Source organism: Athene noctua, chromosome 1 (assembly GCF_965140245.1).
Source record: "Athene noctua chromosome 1, bAthNoc1.hap1.1, whole genome shotgun sequence".
NCBI lineage: Eukaryota > Metazoa > Chordata > Aves > Strigiformes > Strigidae > Athene > Athene noctua.
In genome coordinates this window covers 116,160,801-116,187,115 of record NC_134037.1, presented here as the reverse complement: position 1 = coordinate 116,187,115, position 26,315 = coordinate 116,160,801, and the positions used below count along the sequence as shown (strand labels likewise).

The 26,315-nt window shown below is 39.0% G+C and overlaps 1 protein-coding gene across 7 annotated transcripts in view; it reads right to left on the bottom strand.

The window, feature by feature from the left end:
* Positions 1 to 26,315, bottom strand: part of RALGAPA2 (Ral GTPase activating protein catalytic subunit alpha 2) — a 135,187-nt gene that overhangs the window by 36,247 nt on the left and 72,625 nt on the right. For 4 of the 7 annotated variants that reach the window (XM_074895917.1, XM_074896008.1, XM_074896102.1 and 1 more), the window contains 2 exons: positions 19,477 to 19,635; positions 14,070 to 14,197 (listed from right to left, as the gene is read on the bottom strand). In XM_074895917.1, coding sequence (XP_074752018.1) covers positions 14,070 to 14,197; positions 19,477 to 19,635 — 287 coding nt within the window. Of the gene's footprint in view, positions 1 to 7,398; positions 9,303 to 9,746; positions 9,866 to 13,996; positions 14,198 to 19,476; positions 19,636 to 26,315 lie in introns of those variants that run through there. The other 3 variants (XR_012632847.1, XM_074896324.1, XM_074896184.1) reach the window with 3 other exon arrangements.

The following is a 26,315-nucleotide window of genomic DNA, read 5'->3' as shown; positions in this document are numbered from 1 at the left end:
GATGCTGAAAAGGATTTTGAGGCAGTTGAGTAGTATGACTTAATTCTTGTCCTGAATATTTAAGGTAAACACAGATCAATCCAAATTAGGTAAAGCACAACTACAGTACTACAATACTGTGCCATATATAAAACCCAGCAACAGATCATGAATGCAAAAACACCCTAGGAAAAAGTGTCCTTTTTCTCCTTTACTAATCTTTCTAGCTCCAAAGTCAGTCATGACAGTAATTTGACATTCACATTCAGCACAACTATTTGACTATACAGTCTTAGTATACATAAGTCTGTCTTGAAAATCCTGACACTCTTGAAATATTGCCTCTTCTAATTTTATGTTCATTTTTTAAAAATGAAGCTATTTATTAATTCTGCATAAATCATTGACTCAGCATGGTACTTCAAAATGTACAGAGGTAAAGCACCAGAAACATTTAACATATATAGAAACTTCTGTCCTGCTGTTTTCTCACAAGTCTGGACCATTATTGCAATAGCCTCTATGATAACTCCAGCAGCACTGGCAGATTCTGCTCCACCCTAAAATCTCATTATACTGAATGCTACAAAAAACTAACAAAGCTGTCTCAGTCCTGATGCTCTAAATGTAACAAAAAGATTAAATACAAGGGGAGGAAAATGTGTGTCTGCATGCACTGTATTTCTCATGTTCTTCCAATAAGTGGTAAAATGAAACAACTTGTTTACTGGTCTCTCTATCTTCTTCAGTGATACAAGGGAAGATTAAAAATTGTTGGTTTGGGCATTAGCAAGAATATTGAAGTCCATGTGATCCACTGTAACCACCAGTTTTACAGATACTGTAACTGATAGGAAGAATTGAAACTAAAAGTAAAATCCCTCTGCTTTGCTTTCTGAGGTCCCACTACTTCGTGTATTGACTTTTGGGGATTCCAAAATGCATGTTGCTGTGGTATTTAGAAAAAAAAAAAAAAAAAAAAAAAAAAGGAAATGCTGGCATGCAAATCCTGTTCAACAACTTGAGAATACTAAGGGCTTTTACAAGGCAAAGAACACGTTAAAAGTTCATTAATTAAACAGTGCTTGTGAACAGATGGAATGGCTATCTGGGCTCTAATTACTGTAAGTTGGTACAGAGGTTCACAGACCTTAATGAGGTTCAATAAAATGAATGATTACACATCAATCACAATTAGAGAAACCTGTAAGATGAGCTGAATTATCATGGCAACAAGTCATAAAACACGGGAGTACAAAAACCAACAGGGTCTGCAAAAGCCTATAAAGACAATGTTTCTGAATTAAACCAGTTCTTCTGGATTGGAACAATTCCTCTCTACTGCCAACCCCGTAAAAACACTCAGTGATTTAACTATAAGGGTTGCACCGTCCCCCTCTGACATCCTGGAGTATTGATTAGCCATAGGAGAGTGCAGGGCACTAATCTAAAGGGTTAGCAACAGCAAAGCAAACAAGGCAGTGATCTGAAAAATAACCAGTTACCGAAACGAAGAGAACAGGAACCCTTTGTCACACATTAAATATGTTGTTGAAAATAAAGACACCAATGTTTCTTTTTATCTTCCTCATGAAATGGATGTGTCAAACATCGGGTACAGAAGCTGTTTAAAACCAGTGCAATTAGAAAATGCAGCTATGTGGGAAACTGTGGTTGAGGTTAGTCAGACTGATTGTGTGTGGGTGTAACTGCTATTCCTACAACTCCAAGCCTTTAAATAACACAAGAGTTTTATTTTAAAATTAAGGGCAGAAAAATAACCCCAGGCACTTCCATTTCTTACCACTGGAGCCGTCTTTGGGAAACAGCATTTATGGAGCCTTGAATTTCCCAGCCGCAATAGATGCTGGCGGTGGGGAGAAAAAGGTGGAAAGATGGAGACAGAAATTCATAGTAAAGGAAGTTCACTTATGGTATGTGAAGTCTCCGAACACCGGCTTCAGTGCTCGTTTACTAAAATAACAGCTCTATACTTTTATCGCTGTCTCTGTATGACCACACTTTAATCTCCTGAACAGTGTTAGTCTGGCAGACACAGCCCTTAGAAATTCCAGAAGTCAATTTTCAGTACCATGAAGTGAATTAGAGTCACAGGTACAGCACAAGCTAAGGTAAGATCTTTCAGGAAGAAGAGAACAAGAAAACTGCATGCTAGCTTGAGGTTATTTTCTAAATTTTAATGACTTAACTTCTAAGATGCTGCATTTTTGGTATCAAGACTTTGCAGTAATGAAAAACTGAGCTAACCCCAAGTTTGCTTCTTACAATGATAGCACTTAAGATTTCCAAGTGAAATAACTGCTACTTGAACAACACTCCTTGGCACAGCTGAAAGGTAGGCAGGAGAAGGCCTATTTTATTTAAGGATGCTAACAAACTATAGGCTAGCAAGGTTTTATAAGATCATCCACGTTGTTACACGGGTGAAAATAAACGAGATGGATAATCCTAAATAGGTACAATAAATCTAGCTGTTCAGAAGTTAGTTACGGGTTCTCAAAAAAACCTCAGCCCAGACCAATTCAGAGAAAGTAGTGAAAAACAGCACATGAACTGAGATTTTTTTTTCTAAACAGAGCGCTGTACATGTACTAGGTTGTTACTCAGCATTAGATTTAAGAAATCATTAAAAGCCATCTGCTCCTGTTTATACACTAGAACCCTGACAGTTAATCTTACTGTGAAATACACACAAAAGTATGATACTGAGGAAAGAAAAAATACAAATACGCTATCCAATAAACCCACTATGAAAAAGTAGCTTTCTCCTATTCCTCTCTCTTGCTGTATCCATATTTATGTCCCCAACCTAATAAAAAAAGTCCTCAGTAACAGGATGGCTTTAGAAGTTTTCCAAGCACATGTAGAGTGATAGAAGATTATGGTGCTACACATTAAAGTAGCTTTTATATACTGGGCACAAAAATCATGCACCTCATCCTCCTAGTATCAGATGCACAAAACTGGTCAGTTTATCCTCAAAGCATGGTGCACACTGAACTCAGCAGCTCATCTTTACTATGACGAAAGCAAAGCAATTAAGAAAATTCAAAGCTAAATCTAAAAACATTTTTCCTGTTTAGAAAATGATTTCTTAACTTTTGAATGAAGTGATTGCAGCATGTATGAGTATGAAAAACATGTACCAAAGTCAGGTTTTCTTTAACAGAGAAAAAGAGGAAAAGTGTGAAGAATGATGTAAACCTATATTGTTGATGACACATTTGTATTAACGCAAGTGCCCAGATTGTTGGGGACACGCTCATGAAAATGCTCATGTGCACATCTAGCTGGTCCTTCTGCATCTTTGCGCCATCTCACCACTCATGAAGAGGCGAACACATGGTTCCAGGGACTCAGGAACCACCTTGCTGGATCAAAACTGCAGTTTCCAAGGTCGACACCCGGGCTTCGGCCATGGTGAAGACATGGTGCATCGTGCCAGACCCGTTGGGAACCCCACTGCAGGCCACTGTGGAGTCACCAGTCCTACAAAAGCTCTCAAACTGTCCCCCAGTAAAGACCTTCTGAAGCCAGGACTTCTCTGTAAAAACATTCCCCACAGGAGCATTAACCTTACTGAAGCACAGTCTGCAGGGGTTCCCTGTAACAAGTTGCTCACGGGGAGCCCAAACCACCAAGCTCGGCCACCTTCATCTTTCACCGCAGGTCTCTTTGTTCCTTTGTTGCAATGGAGGGAGTGGGGAGCTTCCTGCCGCGCCGCCCGCTCCATTCCCTACTGCTCATACTTCCCTTATGCTTTTTGTCTCGTAACAACAGTAAGCAAGCCTCAGCTTTTCACTCTCTCGTCTAACGAGTCCTTTCATGACCTATATAATTCCACATTCATGCAGAGTACCCGTGTGCCATGCAACCAGGATGTGCTTTAGTTTTCTCTGAATTTTGCGGTTTAATTTGATGATTACACTGTAAAAATTAAGACACATCCCTTTAATCTAAATTACTCGCGGTAATTTAACCTAATTTTATTAAAACGTAGAAATGATTGCTGTACGTTCTGCACAAAGGAATTAAGACTGGAAGGTTAAGAATCAGCATCAGTGATACCAGCAGCTCCCTCTAGTTGGAAAGTGTGTTATTTTTCTCCCCAAAGAGCGAGTATATAGGAAAGATAACTAGATGCTACAAGCTTCTTACAATAAGCGGCTTGGTAAGTCATGCTGTAATATACCATCCTTGTAGATCTACTAGCCACATTGCTTTGATTCTCTCTCAAATAACTTTTTATTATCTATGCTGACTTCTGACTACTTTTGTGATACGTTAACTAGCAAAAAATTAAAAATTCCCAACATCTGACAATGAATATACTTTGAAACAAAAAAAAAATACCGTATGTTTGAACAGTTATTTGAAAACAGTGTTTTACTGAAATTTAAAGTAAGTGTTAGAACTTGCATATGCTTTAAATAAATATAGGGTTTCATATATTGATCCAGAAGCCACCTCCTTACATTTCCAAGGCTTTGAAACTAAAGAAGAGGCTTTTTAGCCTGAGGGGTTAAAAGTGTGGGTGTGGAAGTGGGCTTTTGTTAGAAAAATTAGCAATGCTATGAGTCATTGTGCATTAGCGGCAGAATAGTTTTGCATCTTGTATGAATCCAGACACCATATGCCATGCGAGGGCCTGCTACTTTATGCGGTGCCGCGGCTGACGGGCGGCCACGTGGGCATCCCCAGCGGAAAGGCTGTCTGCGCGCGGCGGCGAGCGCAGGAACCCGGTGATCCGAACACGCTGGACATTGTCGAGAGCAGCAGGAACAGCTGGTAAGCTAGCAGAGCTAGCAGGGCTAGCAGAGCTAGCAGGGCCAGTGCGCCGCAGCGGCGGCAGCGAGCCAGCATGCTAATGAGTCGGCGAGCGCGCACAAAGCCCGTCGCAGAGGAGATCGACCCCAGTGCTGTTGGGCCCCACGCGGCCCAGATCGCGGAGATTTTAGCGCGCTCCTCGAAACCACACTGCCGCCGCTCCCCTGCGCCCACTGGTCTCCCCAGCGCCACAGCGAGGGCTCGGGGCCGGGGGCCTTGCTCTGCTCAAATACAAATGTCATCTTTATTCCTGCCAGCAACGAGGCAAGCGGTCCAAGGAGACAACCCTTAGTCAGGCGAAATGCACGCTGAAGCCAACGCACGTTTTGTCTGCGTGAGGATGGCACAGCCTGAATTAAAGCCCATTCAGATAAAACGCTATTTTATTTTTTTTCTTCCCCCCACCCATTTGTGACAAAAGCCAAACAAAAATAACCCTAGGAAATCCAAAGTGCAAGTGAACATTCAGAAGCAAGTTTCCAAAAGATACAATGGAGGTTTTAGCTACATAAATCCCTTCAAAGTTAACACGGGCAGAACATCGAAATCATCAAAACTTACGTTGAAAATACAAAGAACACACACCCCTTTAATTTCTCTGGTGTATAAGTGAAAAAACCACCCCACCAAAAAAAAAACTAAAATTGAATGTAATACTTAGTAGTAACCTGAATATAACAATTTTGCTTCTGTCAAACTTTAAAGAGAGCCTCTTATTAAACACAAGTTAGAGGTTCTTTGTCTAATACAACAGAAAACGTAAACCACAAAACACCCAGTGATAGGTGTTTGGACCTCTGTATATCTTTCTTGAAGGGAGTGGGAGCTTGAGTTCACACCTTACTATGAAAGGTACATTTACTAGTTAGTAATAAATCAAAAACCTATATACCACACTGACTCGATGTTTGTTATTGCAAGTTAAATTGAAGGGCAGACTTCCATCACAGACCTCCCGGAAGCCCTTTGGGTAGGGCACGATTACATTAACAAAACCACACTTTTAATAAACTTGTTTGATTTTTACAGAGAACAACAGAAACACTCTGATTGCTATCAGCTGGTCCAAACTGTAGGTATTTCATGGGCAATGCCACCAAAGCTGGCAGACTGCAGTTAAAAGAGAGATGAGTGGCCAGTGTCAGGCTGCTATAAGCACCCAGTTAGGCACCCCGTGAATACCTTCTAGCCATTGGCCAGTCAGTACAAGCCTCAGAATCTATACATTTCCCTCTTCAGCACTTGCTCATGGTGCTCTTCACAGACTGGCAGAGAAATCTACTGTATTTTGCTTGTGAATACACAAGGAACTACACTGCACTTTTACAGATTTAAACTGGATAAACATTACTCCCAGCAGTCTTAAGAGCAACAGTAGTACACAAACCCTTTTGCACCACTCAGGTTGATTCAGCACTCGGACAAAAGTTTAAAGTGGCACTTAAATTAAAAAAAAACCCCTTTCCTGCAACAGTATTCATGAACAAATAAAATATTACTGATGAAGATATAAAGAAACCAAGTATTTCATCCAAAGCAGCAGCTTTTTCATAGCAGAGGGGAGTTAGGATTCAAATTTCCAACTCCCAATCCTGATCCACTGCTCATATTTTACGTACTATACTATTTCCAGCAAGATCATGACTCTCCAAGTCTTTAATAGGGGCTAAAGAGGTATGGCTGCGTATTTTCAAAATCTTGTTTTCCATCAGTGCACAGGTACATCGTTTAGCAAATCCAAAACTGAGTTTGTGTTTGGTTTTCTTCCTATTTCTGACATATATCACACAGTGAATTCACTTTTCATTTAAAAAAAACATTACATTCATGACATCACTTAACCACAGGTTCTAAACTACCGATTAAATCACCCAGCAAATAAAAGCCTTTAAAACTGTTGGGGTTTATTTACTCTTACTGAAGTTTACAGTTGCTGCACAGAGATCATCATCAGGAGAGGCAGCAGTTAGTGCCATTTAAAACTCTGCTACAGAATTAGCTTGGGACTTTCTCAATAACCCTCAGTGATCTTTACAGCTTCAGCCATAGAGAAAAATAATGATGCCCCATGTTACAGCAGAAAACTAAGTTGTATTGTTAACATGCAAACTTCACCGAAGCATCCTTTGCCTTGTGTGAAACGGTGACACTCGCCAGCAGCTCACAGTAACCTATATACCAGATGTGTGTCTAACAAGAGACTGTGGACAGGGACAGGTATGTACAGATGCATGCAGAAAAATACAGAAATTAAAACCACTGTGTCCATACATCATTCAGCAGCATGTGAAGTTTAAATCCACAGAAGCATTATATACTCTTTATATATTCACAAGTGGGATGCAGTAGATTTCTCTGCAAGTCTATGAAAAGCACTATGAATAAGAGCTGAAGAGCCGCCTCCACAATCCCATGTAATGCCACCTAAAAGCTTTGCCTCGCATGACTTATTACAGGCTGGAGCAGATTAGAGGCATCGATCGCTGCCTGGAGAAGGTTCTCGCTGCGAGGAGGGAAGGCAGCCGCAGAGGCAGACAGTCCGGCCATCGATCCACTCCAACGGGGAGCTGCGCTGCAGAATGAAGGTCAGTGCTGCTTTACACCACCTCGTACAGTCACTGCCACGTTCACCAGCATCCCTCAGAGACTGCTGCGACGGGACCAAATACTTCTGTCTGAAACTCAAACCCTCACGCGAGGGCTGGTTACAGCAACCGCCAGAAAAGTGAAGGACAGCAAGTCAAACCTGCTGCTCTCCACAAACAAAGCGGCAGAGGACTGACTACAGACAGACACTCCTGCAAGCCAGAACCGATCACTTCGGCAGAAAACTGTCAGATGCCATGTCATATAAATTGTCACAGCTCCTGTGACACATGCTCTAGAATTTTATAGTAATTTCTAACAGCATCTATACAGCTTCAGGGCATAACAACTTAGGATGAAATAAAGGGAACAAATTGTGAACCCTCCTCTTAAAAGAGTAACAGGCTTTCTGTTCTATTTTCACGGTATGATCAAATGCCCCTTTATAACACAAGCAGAGTTCTAAATGCAAGCTCAAAGGACATTGTGAAAGTTATGCAAGATGTGTTTTCAGGCATCTGACATTATATGCACCTACAAAATATACGACAGTTATTCACACAATGAAGTCCATTATAGCAAATATCTCTTTTTTAGTCTCTGATAAAGCAGGTAAGAAGATCAGTGGCTCTACATTAAGTCAATCAGAAATTGGATTAAACCAACAAAAGGAATTAATTCAGAACTCAAAGTTGATGTTCTTTGCTTAATCTTCTGGATTCCAGACATGACATACTAATATATAGTAGATGTGTTAATATCTTGACGCAAGCAATATAATGAATTAAAGTTACAGATACCTTTTTTCGTTATGTATTTAGACTCTCTTTTGATTTTATCCTAATGAACTACTTATTTGGTATAGTCAAGTAGGCATACCATATTCATTACAGTGGATAAATCTTTAAGAGTTATTCATGTATCAAATTACTTCTCCAAAGGGCTCTGTTTTATTCAGGGCCACAAACAGGATCGCAAATCGTAAGCAGGGAAATGGTGACATCCAGTGCTCAGATACTATGTAAAGCGTATGCATCCTCATCGTGCCTTTTTTGTGTTGTTGTTGTTCTAATGCACAGACACCTTGGGTGTCTAATGCACAGATGCATTACATTGCAACAAAGTATTATAAACATCCACAATAAACTTAAGAATTTAAAACTCTTACCTTCAAGTTTTCTCTTTAAATGAGCAACAAATAATGCAAATAACTTTGTAAACAATACTGTCACTGGGGTAATTTTTTTCTTCTTCCCAGACTATTTAGGTCAGCCCTTAGATAATTCTATTTATATTAATGAAAAAGGCAGAAGCAACACAGCTTATATTAGAGATTTGTTAGGATTACATCTCCAAGAGCACTTGCACAGCTACCCGAAATGGACAGTTTCAATAGCAAAAATAGTGGCTGACAGACACAAGTCTGTATGCCTGCCTCATCAGTTATTTCTTCTTCTCTTGTAGGGTAACATAGCACTGTACATTAATCAAGATGCTATAGAAGAGTATGAAAAATATGCAGGAATCAACAGGCAGAATAAGAACAAACCCCTTTTCTTTCCATAAAACCAAACCAATTTATCCTAAAAGTGAGATTGCTTAAAAAGATAATTTTATAACAAACATGTTAATTCTCACTAAACCCCAACATGAACTAACTCCCTACTTACAGGAAGATACGTGTCTTAAATTGCTAAGAAAATAATTCAAAGAGTATGAGAAATCAGCGAAGAATGCAGGAAAGAAGCCAAGTGGTGCTTGCACATAGGGACATTTTACACCCTCCAGTAGGTTGCTCACAAAAAGCTGGTCGAAGCTGGGGTAACATTTCACACATGTCAGAATCTCTCCTACTTTTCTTCAAATTCAGTTAGTAAGATCAGGTAGGACTGGAAGTACAGTAGTTATTTGTCATGGTGGAAAAAAAAAAAAAAAAGAAGTGGTAAGACACTACAAATAACATCAAAATAATTTTTCAATTAAAAAGAAGCTTTTTTCAGTGAAAGAGTGGAGAAACCGAGACACAGACGTTTAAGTTTAGGTAGATGGGACCACTTCACAGATCATGACAGCAATTCACCAAAGTTCCCTCTTCATCACTGTGGCCATTTTTCAAACTCTGAGAGGCTTTTCTTTCCAGTTAAGAAGCAGGTGAAAAGGCTCAGAAAGCATTGCTCCACCTTATCCTTATACATTTTTCTAAAACAAACTAGGTGTGGTACAATCTTTCAGTCAATGCGATTTAAAGAACAAATGCAAAGATAATTTTGCACTACACTTTTTTTGGTTTTTTTTTTGTTTTTTTTTTTTTTTTTAAATATGATGGTAAAAGTTATAATAATCCAGAATGTTTACCTCTATTGTTATTATGAAACATGTGAGATGGGAAAGAACAAGCATCCTGCTGGTTAGGAAATTTCGTAAGTAAAACCTGAGACCAGCTTACAAATCTCTAAACAATAATAGGATCAAGGAAATTACTCCATTCTGAAAGACAATCTGGTCTCTGGGTAATCAAAACAGCATTTACCTATGCATTCTAAGGGGACCTTTTTGCTCTGACATCACTATCCCCAAATCCCAAAGTCTTTTTGGAGACCAACATTAAATCATGGGCCAACGAAAGCGCCTGACAGCTTCAGACTTAGTTATATTTTCATATCTGGAGGTTTACTAGCATCTGAGCTTAAAAACTGTCAATTTAAACAGCAGCTGTAAATCAGACCCATAAGAAAGACTTAAATATAAACCCTGTTTCCCTGTTTCCCCCTCCCTTCCCCCCCCCCCCAGTATTTCTCTTTACAGATAAGACCAGCTCCCAAAGATGTGCACTACTGTAGCTTAAGGTGACTGGAACTCCAGAATGTACAAGTGTTCAAAAATCCTTTCCAGCGTACAACTAATTTTATGTAAGCTGGAAGAGAGCACAAAGATGCAGTTTTATATCATCACACCTACCATTTTGAAAAATATTCAATACCACTGGAACTAGAACAGACCCTTGCTTCAGGGGTCCTGCTCAACCCAATAACAATTACCAAAGCACCAAATTACAAATGTGATGTTTTTCATCCCTGCTCTCATCTCTTAAGGCATCCTGCTTACAGACTCATGTTACTCTTTAAACACTGTTAGCAACCTCTGCTTTAACTGGACTTAATTAAGAGGAACTTCCGTTTTGATACATAATAACTAATCTATTAAATTAGTTGTTTCCCTAATCCCAGCACATAAAAAAGGTGGCTTTAATGCTCTCAAAAACTTGCATATATCCATTTTTATACAACAATTTCAGTAAATTTTAATATTAGTCTTCCTTGGTTTTATATCATTTAAGCCATGTTACTGTTTATGATTTCCGAAAAGGAAAAAAAAATTGCCTGAAAAAGCAGGCTGATGAGGCTGCTAAAACACATTACCTCACACTCAACAGTTACTTAAGGATGGTGAGAGCACCAATTAGTATGGGCTGCAGCCGCTCAGTCTCAATGCTTCATTGCACCAAGAATGAATGCCCTCCTGAAAAAATGGTTATTTTGAACATATACTAATGTATAATCACCCATGACCATGTAAACATTGCAGCAGCTACAGAGACAACTGAGCTTTAACCATTCAAAAGACAACTGAGCTATGCGTTAACTACCCTGGTTTTGCTCCTGTGTAACGTCATTGCATGCATGTATATAAAGAACTCGTAGCCAGAATGGCTTTAAACTAAAGTTTAAATATAGTTAATTATTTTTAATGAATATTTTTCTTGCCCTAATAAATTCCTTAAAACAGAAACAGTTACATAAACACAAAAAGACAGATTTAAAAAAAAACATCTGATGTGGTCTGCCATAGTTACCTTCCTCATTTTCAAAGAGATTTCCAACAGAAAAATGTTTTTGGGTACAACAGTGGAATTTATGTCATCGTGACCAAGCGATTACAGTGTGCACAGCGAGATTCTCCCGCGGCTCAGCGGTCCTGGTCCCCATGGAAACCGGACTCGGATATTGTCCTCCACTCACTGGAGCACCGAGACTTGGGAGCCTTTTGTGCCTGATGAGATTTCTTCCACAACCTTCCAGCAACAGACCCTATGCTTCCTCCTGACTCTTTCCTAATTGAGATGCAAATTAATCTCTGTGGCTGATTACACTTCCCTTAAAGCCCCTGACAAGTGCAGCTGTAACTGGAGTTTACAGACTTCCCAACAAGTGACTTCAGCTGTCACTGCTGGCAAGACGCTGCCCCAGCTCCCCGGCACGCGACCCCGCGCCGGCAGCGCTTCCCGTGGGCACCATGACCGGCCTCGCTCCCCTGCACCCGGCAAGGCATTTCACACCCTGCCATGGCCCCAACATGAGCACCACAGACTCAGTGCCTCATCCCCATTGAGCCATTTACACCAGATGAAGCGTTCAATCAATTTCTAACCACACTTGAATTGAGAAAATGTTTAGCTACTAACCCTTATTATGGATGCTGACTTTTAACACGACCCCTGTGACAAGCAGAAGCGGCAGACCACTCCCAGCTCTGCCTTACACAAGCTTTTCTGCACTCACCTGAACTGCAAGGTTACATCTAATGTGCTGCCAAACATCACCCGTTACTTTTCCAGGATTACTGCCTTTATTTCTCCCTTCTACTGAAATTTTGAGTTATGTCACCTTCGAGTTACTTTCATCTCTAGTCTGACAAAGTTACTACAGTCTTTCACTTACTGTTTGAACTGCTGGGTCTGCTTTCCTCCTGTTCTCCTCGTAGCAGTTAGTAAAGCAGACACCAGAGCAGAGTCACTCGTGGCACGTGCACCCTTCGGGAGCTACAAAGCAGTCTTACTGCACTGTACAGGTACAAGCACCGTCTTTACACATCTACACATTTACATTCCAATTTCTGGCTCATAAGGAATTTTAGTATATAGAAGAGTTTCGTTATCTATAGTAAAAGTTATGGATAACTATCTCTCCAATTCCAGTTTCATCCTGATGGGATCTTCCCCACCACATTGTCTTTGTCCAGTTTCAGAAGTTTCTCAATCCACTTTCATTTATCAAACAGACAAGTGGCAGCTGATTCACTACAGATATCGTTGGTGCAAAAGCAGGCACAAAAAAGGAAGAAAAGAATCCGGAGACAGATGCTGTTTCAGCTAGACCTCAAACATATGCTGAGAAGTGGCATGTGCTATCATATTTGTGCTGCTCATGTTTCCCTGGGGACAAGGAGGGACCCAGAGAGAGAGACCCCATTGGAAAGCAGGAGCACAGTAGGCTGGTGAGGGCTGTTCGCTCAGAAAATGCTAAAAGCCAGAAGATGAGCAGGATTAAGACAGGAGACTCCAACAGGGAGAAAAGCGCTGGGATGGTGGTAAGAGGCAACAAGGTCTCTTCATTCCTGTAACTGCTGTTACTTATGTTAATTTTACTACACTGTTATTTTATTATTACACATTGACTACAGAAGCAGATGGATTAAGCTAAATTCTGCATAGAAGAATTTTAGTAATTAGCTAGATTTCTCTCATGAGACAAAAGTGGAAAACTTGGCAAGTTTTGAATCATCTGTTAGGTACTGCCACAGTTTTGCAGCTGATGTATTGCATTCAACTGCTTACGCAACAACCACCAACTGTCTTTGTTTTAAAATGAGTACACAATGAAGTTAATAAAATACAAATTTATTTAACGACAATGCTACTTTTAATTTCTGATGACTTTAGCAAAGTATATGGGATAAAATTTAGCCTTTTTTAAAAAAAGCCCCCAGCATTCTGAGGATATTTTGCATTTTAAAAATGCACGTCTCAAACTAATTAATCAATGTTCTTTCAAAGATCAAAACATTGCATTTACAAACTCTTTCTCAAAGTCATATGGTTAGAAAAATACCTAAATCAAAAGCTACCCCTACCCAAAGAAAATTAAGTGCAGTGAATGTTGGTCCCGAGATAAGTGATATGATTAACAAAACAAACTATAAAATGTTTCTAGCATAATTATGGCATTATGAGAAAATCCTAGAATAAGCAAAAACAAGTAATAATGCTGTTAGTCTGTATATCACACAAGAATAAAAGCCTGTGCTACAATTCCTGTCACAGAGAAGCATACCATCTTTCTGCATTCCAGCAACCGTTAGAAAATATGTTCTGAAAATGCCCAAATACAGACATGGCTGGAATGAACCTGTAATTTGGGAACCGAAACACCCATGTCTGAGGCCAAATCCCATCTGTCTTATTAATGTAATGAGTCCAAGTAAAGTCAATTGGACTACTTCTTTGAATAAGATAAGAATACAACTGAGCCGTCTGTTAGCTTAATACACACTGCAGATAACTTCTATTAGCGTAAAAAAAAAAACCACGGAGTATTATTATTTACAGCTCAAAGCATCAGGTCCAAGTCCAATGCTAACAAGACTGAAGTTATTGGTGAGAACACTCTTGTTATGTTATAATCTTATTTTTAAAACACTGGATGGCAACTGGGTGTGAATGACTGAAAACATTGAGCTTGACATGAAGAAAGCTTTGACCTTTTCCAGTAAAATCAAATAGGAAGGGATTTTGATTAAAGCTTACCTCTCTGCAGAAAACCACTGAGAAGTAAGAACCCTACCAAGGGGAGCTTTGCCCCAGCAGGAGGAAAGGATACAAGCTCTGGTAGAGTGGGATGAGCGACTTGACGGCTCTGCTGGCATTGATGCACGTGGCACATATGAGGCTTGGCAGCAGCTTTGCAGTCACGATTGCTCCATCGAAGAGAGGACCGAAAAATGGCACCTATGGACCCCAAAATAAAAACAACACATGTAAAGCCGAGTCAACAGAAGCTGAAAGGTTAGTGTAGATCATGAGAGCAACTTCCAAAATCACAAACTGAAACAACATGCCCAGCTCGGGGGGGGGGGGGGGGGGATTCTCACAGCAAGGCATCTGCTGCTTCAGAAAGGTGCCAGGGAGGCAAGAGGAGGCACGTGTCACACTGCCCTGCTCTAGACAGTGAAGTTATTCAGTTACAAGCATTAGCTTGCTCGAGGTCTCCTCTCTAGATCACAGGCATGAAGAGACTCCTCAAAGTACAGCAAAAGAACACAGAAACAAACCACCCCCACAGGCTGTAGCTGCAGGGCCATCACCAGCTAGGTCAGCACAGTCAATCGGGCAGTACCTTTGCTAGCACAACATTCTCTATATTGCATTATATTGTTGACATTTGGAATAATAACCATCAGACCCACTACAGAAGACCATTACATTATTTTGCCATAAACCAGTACGACCACATTGTTTTCCACACAAAAACTTCCAATGTGATATTAATCCCCCAATTTCTTATTTTAAGTTTTTTAATCTTCCATAATTGCCATCAGTATACTTTACATGTATATGCACATTTCACAGAATATTCAATTGGGTAAACAGGAGCTTGTTATGCATATGAAGTTAGTCTATCAATTTGAAATCTATATTCCCTTTTGAGTAGATAATAAGAGCTGTTTTCTGTCTTGCATCCCAGTGGGAGATCCTGATTCACTGGCTGAATCCAACACTGGCAGGAGTTTTTGCAAAGAACTATTTGTTTCAAATAATACTCTGTAACTCCTTCCATGGACTTCACTGAAGGGGTGTGTGTGTGTCTGTGGTGTGAAGAGCTGTTCCAAGATAATGAGGCCTGTGGAAAGCAGAGGAGATGGTGGAAAACTACCACCTCTCAGAGGCAGTTCCCTGTAAACATGGCTGGGACCGGAGCAAACAGGTCTATCCCAGTGTAGCATGTCAAGGTGTTACAACACTGTCTGTTCAGGGTTACTCCCAGAGGAAACCACCATATAATGCCATTTGGTGACCTATGGCTCTTCAGAAAAAGGCTATACTAGGTAAAAGAGACACTTATAAAAGTGGAAAATGTCCCAAATTCCATACATGTAACAGACTTTGCCATGTCAAAGCCAGAAAATTTTAATGTTTACATGTATAATAAATTTTAATATTTTGAAGCACTCAAACTAATTTCCTTTTCAGAAACTCAAAATAAAAAAGAAAAATGCCACAAAACCACCAACCAAAACCCTAAACAGAAGCTAGCAGTAATTATCAATATTTAAGTTATGGATTTTTTCCATCTGTACAGAGGCTTATCACCTAAATAAATACACTCTATTATTCTTCTGCAACTGCTTGTGGGTGACTGTGACAGTCATTCAATAAATGGACAAAGGGAATAATATAAATCCCCTGCATCTAGGGAATTCCTCTAATTAGAAGTGGCAATGAATTACAGAAGAAATTTGGTTTTAATATAACATCTGCAAATGACAGCTGTCTTTTCAAACAGTTATTTTGTCATTCCTTTACTTAAAATAGTTACCACCTCCCCACACTCCCCTCAAAAAACAGATTAGTGCAAAATGTTTCCATAGTGGTTTTGCCTTTTTTTTTTTTTTTTTTTTAAATGACAGCATTACTATCTAGGCAGTTGGAAAGAAAGGTGAAGAAAATCTGTGCCACCGAAATGATAATGTTGTAGAGCACCAAGTTCTTCCTCTTTAAGCTATAACATTTCTAAGCAAAATTTTAAACACATACTCTGTTTACAAGTACTGACAAAAGGATTAAAAAAATGTAAAACTATTTTTATATGTAAGTATAAGGAGATTAAGTACACACTAGTATGAAAATTATACCAACACACAAACACCAGATATTTAAAGTCAGATTGGCACTTAACATACGCTATTGTACAGGGAAACTAACTGTAAGGCTTCTTGACAAACAATTTTTGCTTACAGGACTTTGTTTCACTGTTTCAAAACCACCAAGAGTCTATGGAATGTGGCAGGTTTTTTTAACACAGTATTATAGAATTTATATACTTACAATATAGACAAGGTGTGTATATTTTATAGACCTTATAAATGCGTGTATATAAATACATACACATATATACACATGCTCACATTTTAAAAAATAAAATCTTTTCAGTGGGAACTCTCCAGCAAATTTATCAAAAACAATCTCCAATCTGACATTTTAAAACAAAAAGTTTAATAATTGTTTTATCTGAAAGTTTAATAGTCAAACTCCAATAAATCATATTTTATTCTAAAACTCCTTGTCAACAGAAAAGTAAGCTAATTCAAGCTGAACCCCAGAAACTGAGAGTTCTCCTTAGCATCCTTGAACTGTGTCCTCAGAGATAAGAATGAAGTGGGGGCTCTTTGGAGTGACTTTCATGAAATTGGGGAAAGATGCTTTTTTCAAGCATGTTTCAAATAAACAGATTATTTCAAGAACTGTGTCCTGGGCACATATTTTGTCAAAAAGTATACATTTTTCGCAATACAAAGTTGGCATACAGTGGCAGATGGAAAAAGAAGATAATGCAAAGGATGGAAGTGGCTTTGTATGACAGCAACTGATTTTACGTTACCAGAGAAAAACAAGAGCTATGCATATGCAACCAGAACCAAGTGCAGTATTTCCCCAGTCTGGTTCATCGCTTTTCGATGTGTGGGACTAACCCTCTGGAGAGCTGCAAAGGCGTCACTGTCCTGCCTCACAGCAGTAGTGGAGCCAGCAGGCCTCGTTGCTCCCCGCAGGGTGCAGGGGTCCGCAGAGCCTGGGGCAGTACGAGGAGCATGCAGCCGGACCATACGCCCGCGTGGACACAAAGCACAGAATTATTAATTCCCGAGCAGATCTACTGGCCATGCCGAGGGTCATTAAAGTCAATGGAACTCGCATATCGTCAGCTTCCATCTGTGTAGGGGGCTCTGCCTTAACAAGGAGTTTGAGGGGGGGAGACCAACTGAATGCACAGGGACATGCTCCCTGCTCAGTACTTTTCTGTAAATTGATATTAAAACCCATTTGAGGAAAACAGTGTTTTGAATGGCTACAAAAAAAAATGTCTGATGCTTTGACAGGAATCAATTAAAAAAAAAAAAGAGTAAAAGCAAATATCCCCTTCCTTGAGTACCCCCAAATGTCAATGCAATTTATCCATGAAACAAAAATTAATATTCAGCCCATTGCAAACACCTGCTTCATTACAATTTCCAAGAAAAAAAAAATTATTTCTGTTGCACACAGTAAAACTAGGCAAGGTTAAATAAACCTTTTGAGCACAAAGACTTCCCCTCTATAGCAAGCAGCACTAGTTAAAAGAGTGGGGAATGGGTAAATTATTGTACCAAATGGCTGAGAATTAATCTCTGATGACTAGCTGCAATCTAACGAGGCATCTGTGTCCCAGGGAACCCGCAGTATGTCCCTGGCGGTATGTGCAGTGTGTAGAGTCTGCCTGGCATTCTTTGTCCTCTTTTGCAGGCAGCTTTTCGTCTCATTGTTCAGAATATCCTCATGCATCTGTGACGCGTGGAATGCATTCACACTAACAGACTTACTATTGTCTTCTCTCAGAAGCTTTGTCGAGCAAAGACTGCATCACGGTTCCTGATAATTATATTGCTTAATTAATCAAGACAAAAAAAATTTGCAAATCATTGCCCGGTTGCCAAGCAGGGAGATAAAAAATGAAAACAATACAAGCTGAAGCAATATAACAAAAGTAACAGCTATCTGATCAGAAATTCTTATATAATGAAGCTATTAATGCTAAATCGGTTAATGTTAACATTGCTCCAGGTGTCTCTACTTAGATGCAAACAAAAAGGCTAACATTATGTATATAAAAGGCCAAATGTTGCCATGGATTCTGTAACCTGATAGAGAGGACAGCCTTTTCATTTGATTAGGGAATGCAATTTAAATACCAGGGACTGAAGCCAAACAACAGACATTTCTCTCTGCAAGCCTCTTTCATTCACCCTGAGGTCAGTAGCTGGTGAACAAAAGGTCAGCCACACTTGCCCTGGAAATGTCTGGATTAATTTTATTACATTGTAATGGTTTGTACTTTAAACGTAGGGATAACACTAAATTTCCAGTTAGCTATTATTCTTTCTGCCCGTTGGGTATTTTTGACTAATATGTAAGATGACATAGCTTTTCTCAACTGGTTCATAGAATTTTCAAGCATGTTCATAACACTAAATCCTGATTTTCCTGGTGGAATATTAAAAGCTAAAATTCCCAAGTAGTAAATTGCAGAGCTCAAAATCAGCTGTAGAAAACCACCCACTATTTCAGTGTACAAAAAACTGTCAAGTTTGAAATGTCTACTGGCAAACCGCTGGTTGTTAATATATAATAGCTCCATCATTCACAACTTAATATTGTATACTGCTGGTAAAGATGTCATCTGATGTATGCATTTCTCCATGGCTTTTTTTTTTTTTTGACAAATATTGTCCCTCATATAAGGGAAATGGTGTTTATCACATTGATTACTTTCATAAAGTATATTTTTTATATATTTTTGCATCCATCACGTACCAGAGAAGCATTTGTTAAAGCAGCTTTTTTTAAACATATGCACTGATGCACATACATACACACCTGACATTTTGCAAAAAAACCCCAATCGTTATTTCAAAAAAATGTCTAAAATGTGATTGCATAATGATCTAAACAGAAAATACTAAGCCTCAAATACTTTGTTTGATGTAAGGATATCCAATGCCTACATCATCCCATTGATTCAGATTATGATGATGGTCTCAAAAACATGTGAGGTTATGCACTGTACCATACGTACAACAGTAACCAAGCTGTATGGGGTGAATTAATAGCAAATGAGGAACTTCTGTCTTTATTATTTTGCCTTTATTGCCTCACATTGGAAATTCACAATGATTTTAAACATTGTTCTTTGTACAGTAACTCCTACAGGTTAGGAATTCTGAAATATTTCTTTAAGCACTAAACATGAATATAAAATTAACTAGTAGCCATTTCAATTGTGATTAATAACTCTGATTTTAACATAAGAGCTCATTGTTCACCATACTTTTAAGCGGAGATGGACAATCTGTATTTTGTATTTGCTGGAAAAAAAAAAAAACGAGCTCTAAAACACTGAGCTTTATTTAAGCAACAAAACTGTTGGTCACTTGCATAACACATATGATAGATCCAATAAAGCAGTCAAAACATACCTCTGGTTTCTTCATTATCTCTATGAAAAACATGTGATTCTTCATTGGGTAAATAACAATTAAAACATCTCCAAAATCTGTTGGTATAATGCCTCTGCGGTAGTTCCTGGTGTGTTCAGACCAGACGATGTGAACCTCATCATTTCCCAAGTGACGAAGCTGCAACAGCAAATTGGCTCTTTATTAATCAGAGTGATAACAACAGTTTATGAGGGGTCATGGCTTACAAATTGAATTACAATGCTCAATAGTAGAAATATTTCATTACAGAAAAAGTTAAAACATTGTTTTTCTCCAGTTGCTCATGAAAAGATCAGCTAAATAATTTGCTTCATTCAGAACACATTGTTGTCTGATGGCTTAATTAAGTAATTATCAAACTAGCCATTAGCACGATATGTAAATGTACATTACCTACAATAATTTAAGATGGAAATCTGAATTACTAGAAGAAAACATTAGCCAACAGACTATCATACCCAGATAAAAAAGGAAGATGTCACAGAAATATGAAATGCCTTGACTCAGGATGCCAAGAAACTTTCCCTCATCAACCACTATTCCTGAATTTATTGTATTACAAATATCTCCTTGCTGACCCTGTCTGAAGAGGACTTTTGTTTGAAATTGTAAGCAAAATAGCCAGGCAATGTGAATTAGAGAAGAATGGGAAATACTGTAGGAGTTATCTTTTTATGTGGAGCAGAACAGCATAAAATATGGATAAAATTTACATGTGACATATACAAAATGCATCTGAAAGCTTGTGTGTTTGCTTTGTTATCGGAGGAACTGGAGGTGATCTAACAGATGGCAAAAAGTATTTGGCAATCATGTACAAGCTACACACAATAGTTTCAACTGTAAGCTTTAAAGTTAAAATTTAATCCACATGCAGAATGCCAGCCTAAAGCATAAAGAGAATTTAAGTCCCACTTAAAGCTTAAAACACCCCCCCCCCGTAATTTGGTGCTAGCCCTTGGAACAATGCGCACAATAGACCTAACAAAGAAGCCAAAATGTAGCTCTGCCTTCTTCACTGTCTCTGTGCAGGGAAAAAAAAAAAAAAAACAAACAACAAAAAAAACCCACAACAAACCAAAACAAAAAAAAAAGGTAGCTATTTTCATTGGTAAATAACCACCGAGTAATCTCAACATGCCTTGTATCAGGCTATATTGTACCACTGAATCTTATCTCTTCAGAAGCAGGCAGCACCTTTAAAAAGTAGACTTTCACACTCCTACATATTGGGTGGCAAACTGTACCCTAGTTATAAGCGAAACATGGCAAAAACATAACACATTATGAGAACCAAAAAGTTAAAACTAGGGACTTTGCTTACAGTTTATACTCTAGTAGAGTAAAATAAAGCTAAGCTCATAGAGTGAGATAGATTCCCAGTTTATTTTAAATGAAATAGAAGACAGAGTTGTATTTTATTTACACCTATGAATAAAAGACATTTTAGTTCCGTTTGAATACAAACCATCTGTGTTTTATAAAAACATGGAAACATTAACAATACTATTACTACAGCTTCTTTCTTATATGTACAAAAATCAGTACAAATTACTGTTCTCATGGTCATCCTGATTTCTGTGCATTCTCTTGTATTTTAACTGCTCAGTAAAAATAAAGCAACACCCAAGAAAATACTTACAGTGACAATATCACAATACAGACTGATTAATATAAAACTGAGCAGCAATTTACATGTATGACAAAATCCTGATTTCACTTTCTGTGAACAGATGCAGCTAGGTCACCTTAAAAGTGATAACAGGAAGATGCAAAGTTTAGCCTTAAAAACCCAAAAATCAGTCTGTCTACAAGATTTGGTGCACAACAGGTTATACATACTGAGGGTCTAAGTGTTTGGCAGGGCTATTCTGCACACAGCCCAAGCTGAGCTGTAATTTTCTATGAAAGCTGAGCGAAGGAAGGACCCAGCTCACACCAGCTGTATTCAGAACAGCCCAACGGCAATGTATTTGTAAGCAATTTATCAGGCTGAACTCAACGCATTCTGATACTAGAGCGAGTTCTGGCACTAGCTTTGCAACACAGAGAAAGCCCACAATGGCGGTATTTAGCAACCTCTGCTTTAAAAAGCCCAACAAATAAATATGGAAACAGAATTCTGTAAGGTGATGCAATTGTGCAGTCGCACAGGGCAATTCACAAACTGAACACTAATCTTCTTTCTACAAAAACAAACCGTGAAGAAAAGGCTCTGTCCTGCCTTGCCTCCTATTGCTTTTGGAGTCATAAATAGCACATACCACTATAAAAACAGCAATAAAAATATGTCCAAGTACTGCTTAAGAGACCCTTTCAAAATCACAACGAACTATTTGGATTGTATTCAAATACTTTTCATACTGAAGAATCCCAAAACACGTTTAATTATCCAACATCCAACAGAACAACATTCAGTAAAGAGGGAGAAATTAGATCAACTGTGGCTTGCTGTGCTTGAGAGAGGTGGTGATGCCTATGAGCTCAAAACCTCACAAATATTGTGTGATAATAAATTACTACCTTTGCTAAAATCTTCATCCTGTGCTAGTAACAAACTCTAAAGCTTGAGTTACTACCTGACATAATTTTCAAGTCATACATCCTTAATCATCAAATTTTTAAGATACGATGTTACAAATATAAAATTGGTATTAATAAAGATATTTGTTCCCGGAAGATCCATTTCACTGATAAAAAACATGATAACAATCTTATCACTAACAACAAACCAGCTGCTATTTTCCTGTATCGTTCATTCAAAATATAAGCTGTGGGGTAGACTCAGTACCTTGAAGGGTGTAAGCATAAGCAAGTTTTACTTGAAGGTTCAAAGAAACACGGACCATGCATTTGGAGCCAGAGACCCATGCTAAGCTCTCCATGCAATTTAGGGGTGGGGAAAAAAAAAAAAAAAAAAAAGATAAAACTACATTAATGAAAATCCCAAAGCAGCCAGGAAATAAGATAAATATTAAAAAGCAAAAACAAACAACAGAACAGCTCAACCACAAGTAGCCAGATTTTGGGGGGTTTATTGCTGACTTGAATGATCTCTCTACAACTGTTCAGGGAGGGCAGCTCTTGAAATTGCAATTGCTTCTCTTCCCCAAGCGAGCTGAGAGCACATGAATTTTTAGCCTGCACATGAAAGCAGTTTCACCAACATGAACAAAATATATACATTCTCAGCCACAGCCCCAGCTTGATGTTGCAGCTACACAGCATTCCACGCCTGGAAGCTGGGTCAATGTATGGCTTCTGACGTGCGTCACACTGTTGTTAATCATATCTGGTCTGCGTTTCCTCAGCCCTAATCTGGGCGTTGGAGTGCAGCCGGCAGCTCCAGAAGCAGGAGCCTCCGCGCTGGGAGGCTGGCCCAGCACCACCGCTGCCCTTCGCTTGAGCAAATAGTTTTCCAGGCTGCCCGCTTCAGTGGGGCTGCACACTGCCTGCCAGGCAACACGCTGCCCTGACACTGGTCACAGTACACACCTCATGGCCTGACCTCCTTTCCCTGCTAATTGCATTACACAGCCAGCTGGCTCCAGAGAGGAGTCGTCTGTTTGACTGAAGAATTTCTGCTTTTGGGGAGGCACGGCTGCTACTTTTGCTAAGTAACAGTCAGGCCTGACATCCCCATTGTCTGGCTGACAGTGTACCCATCCTAAAATCTAAGTTTTATTTGTAAATTAACCAAGAAACTTCCTGCCAGAACAGTGCTGCCTGGAGACTGATAATGTGTGCCTTTCATTCCCTTTCACTCTTACTGTATCACTGCCAATTTGTTTTTCTGCTGCTCGCCAGCCCTAGGCTATAAAAGCCTTGTAAGACATAAGTGCAATTATAGTCCTGGAGTCAAATGAATTGGACAAATCCAATAGCACAGCTCTGTCCCCACTTTGCAAACCCCTACAGCAGTTAGATTAGCCGCTAAAAATCTAATCTAGCTCTAGCTAACAAATTTCTGCAGCGAAGGAGCAAGAGTTCAGTATGGGGTTGCAACCAGATTTCTGAATTGAAAAAGTTCTGCTATGACAATAGAGAAGATAGAATAAATCACTTAAAAATTTGGAGCTCATTTTGAAACCGTTAGGTACAATTTAGGTGGAACAAGACAGGGGACGGTAGGATGCTGTTACTATGATTGATTTTCATTCTTGACACAAGACAGCCAGATAAAAAAAAGTTTAGAACCAATGATGCTGAACCTTACAGCAGCAAAAGATACCAGCTGAATTTTGATTATTCCACTACAAGATGATTTCTTTCAGGGCTAAGACTTATTTGGAAAGGGTTTTTTTCTTTTTTTTTTTTTTTCTCCCAAATAAGCAATATAGTATGTCAGCATATATGTCAAATAGAGGAATACAAACTGCAAATTACAACTGTACTGCAGAAAAATAAGAGGCCAAGTTCGTCCTCAGTGAAAGTGCACTTATTCTTGTGAATTTATACCAGAAATGAATTTGTCCTCTTGTGTTCAGTAAAAATAAAGAACCATAATAACATATTTAAGTAAAATTACTGCATCTGCTTAATTCCCCAGCCCACAGAATTTATGGCCTGCTGTACTACTTCCTTGGCCAGCAGGTGGTAAGACCTTCTGTTCAACTCGGGAGCTTGCAAGCCAAACACACTGATTGGTATTGAATTCTTTTTGCCTGTCTGTAGGCAAAATAAGGAGAGAAGAAATCACAGAAATTACAAAGATTTCAGAGATAAGGGAGACCATACATCCCAAGTAGTATCAATGCAACCCTATCTGATGGAAGCAGTGGGAAGGCAAGGAAAAAAGTTGTGGGCCCCACTGTATTCTGATTGATAACAATTTCTCTTCCAGTAGTATCATCCTCAAACACCATATATGATTCTAGTGTAGCAAACATTAAAATGGAGCAGTTACTGAATGACAACATCGCAATGTGCATTCCTCTCCTGCACTGCTATGAAAAATAAGCATTAATATAAAGAAGTAATAAATATAAAATAAACTTTTTTAACCTGGACATACCGCCCCAACAAACTGAAGTGAGGACTTAAACCCAGCATGTACTAACTGTTCAGTGAGCAAGTGGAAGTATTAAAATACTTGTGGTGATCCTAAGAGTTGCCACGATCTTGGAAGCAACACAGTGAATTTGATCACAAATGTTAACCAGGTGCTGCAGAATTCACAAGCACAGTATTGGCAGGTGGGGGAAAATAAATACATTTTCCTCTTGTTTAAGAATGTGTTGCAGGCAGGCACGTGTTTCTTTTCCAGCATGCAGGCCAGTTATGGTCTGCATGTGCAAAGGCTGCCAAAATCAACACAGGACTTCTGCAGCCTGAGGAACTTTGCTGCCAAAGAACCAATGTACTTGCCTTTCTGTATACTGGCTCCACAGCTAAGGTGCACAGTGAAATTGCAAGAAATTGACACTTTCAAAGTTATAAGAGTTCTTGCACCATGTTTAATACTGTCTTTAGAAATGGTGTGGATATGAACTTACGCTCAAAACACTGGTTTCAGATGCAGGCTAGTTCATCCATAAGCATTTTCAAAGAATTAAAGAACTATCAATCTTCCAGAAATTTTACAGTGCCTCCACTCTTAGCTACAGTTTTGTAAAATTTGTGAAGAAGTCTATGGTAATTTGCACAGAAATACATGCTTGCTTACAAAAGAGCTGTGACAAATTAAATGAAACTGTTCTGTACAGAAGCACAGAACCATGGAAGATTATATGTTAAAAAAGACCTCTGGAAGTCATCTGGTCCAACCCACTGCTTAAAGCAGAGCCAGCTCCTGAGGTCCATTAGGTTGCTCAGAGCTTTGTCTTTCTTTACAGGAATACACAGTTTGATCCCTGCAGGGTTCCATTCCTATAGCAGATTTAAGGGGTTTTTTTAAAGTCTTAAAGCAATCACTTTGCAGTATTTTCTGCAGATAATATGTACTGGAGCTGGCCTTGTTTTCTAGCACTTCAAGACTTGGAGGCTGGCAACTACTAAATGCTTTTGCTTTTTCTTCCTCACAAAGAAGAAATTCTCTTAAAGCAAACATAGGGAAGACAATTAAATAGAATAAGCAGACTCTTAATGTCTGTGTTAATCCCTAATGCGGGTGGGAATTAAGGGAATTACTACAATAGACTATTTGCAATTAAAACCTATTTTTCCCCTTGTGGTAGCTCTATCAGACTTTCTTTACTCAACAGCTAGATGATATTTCACCGCTTTTGCTAGACTTCCATAAAACTCAGGAGCTAAGACTACACAACCACAATTTGTGTAGGAAAAATAAGACTCGGAAAGACATGGTAGCAGTTCTCAGACATGAATAAGTCTGCTGCAAAATGAGCTGTTCTCCATATCCATGTGGAGTGGGGTAAGAATAAGTGGGCTTAAATTGAAACAAAGTAGATGCTACAAGAAATTTTTTCATGGTACAAGAAGTGGACCATAGGAATACATTGCCTAGGGAAACTGTAAAGCATTCATCACTGGGGTTTTTAACCAGCAGGTAGATAAATACTGGCGAGGAACAAGAGAAATACAGATAGTCCTACTTGGTAAAGGGATAGAGACTAGACAGCCTCTTAATATGTACCACAGCCATATTCCTTTATCCTAAAGTACTCAGATAACATTTTTTTCCACAGCCATGTAAATCCATAAATCCAATATGAAGATAATGAGTTGCATACATGAAGAGAAACACGTAATTTTGTTGACTTTTTTTTAATGACAGATATCACAATAAAAAAAGGATCTAGCTTTACTATTAAATGCTGGTCAAGTTTTCAGGACTGGTACTCAGAAATTCCACCTTT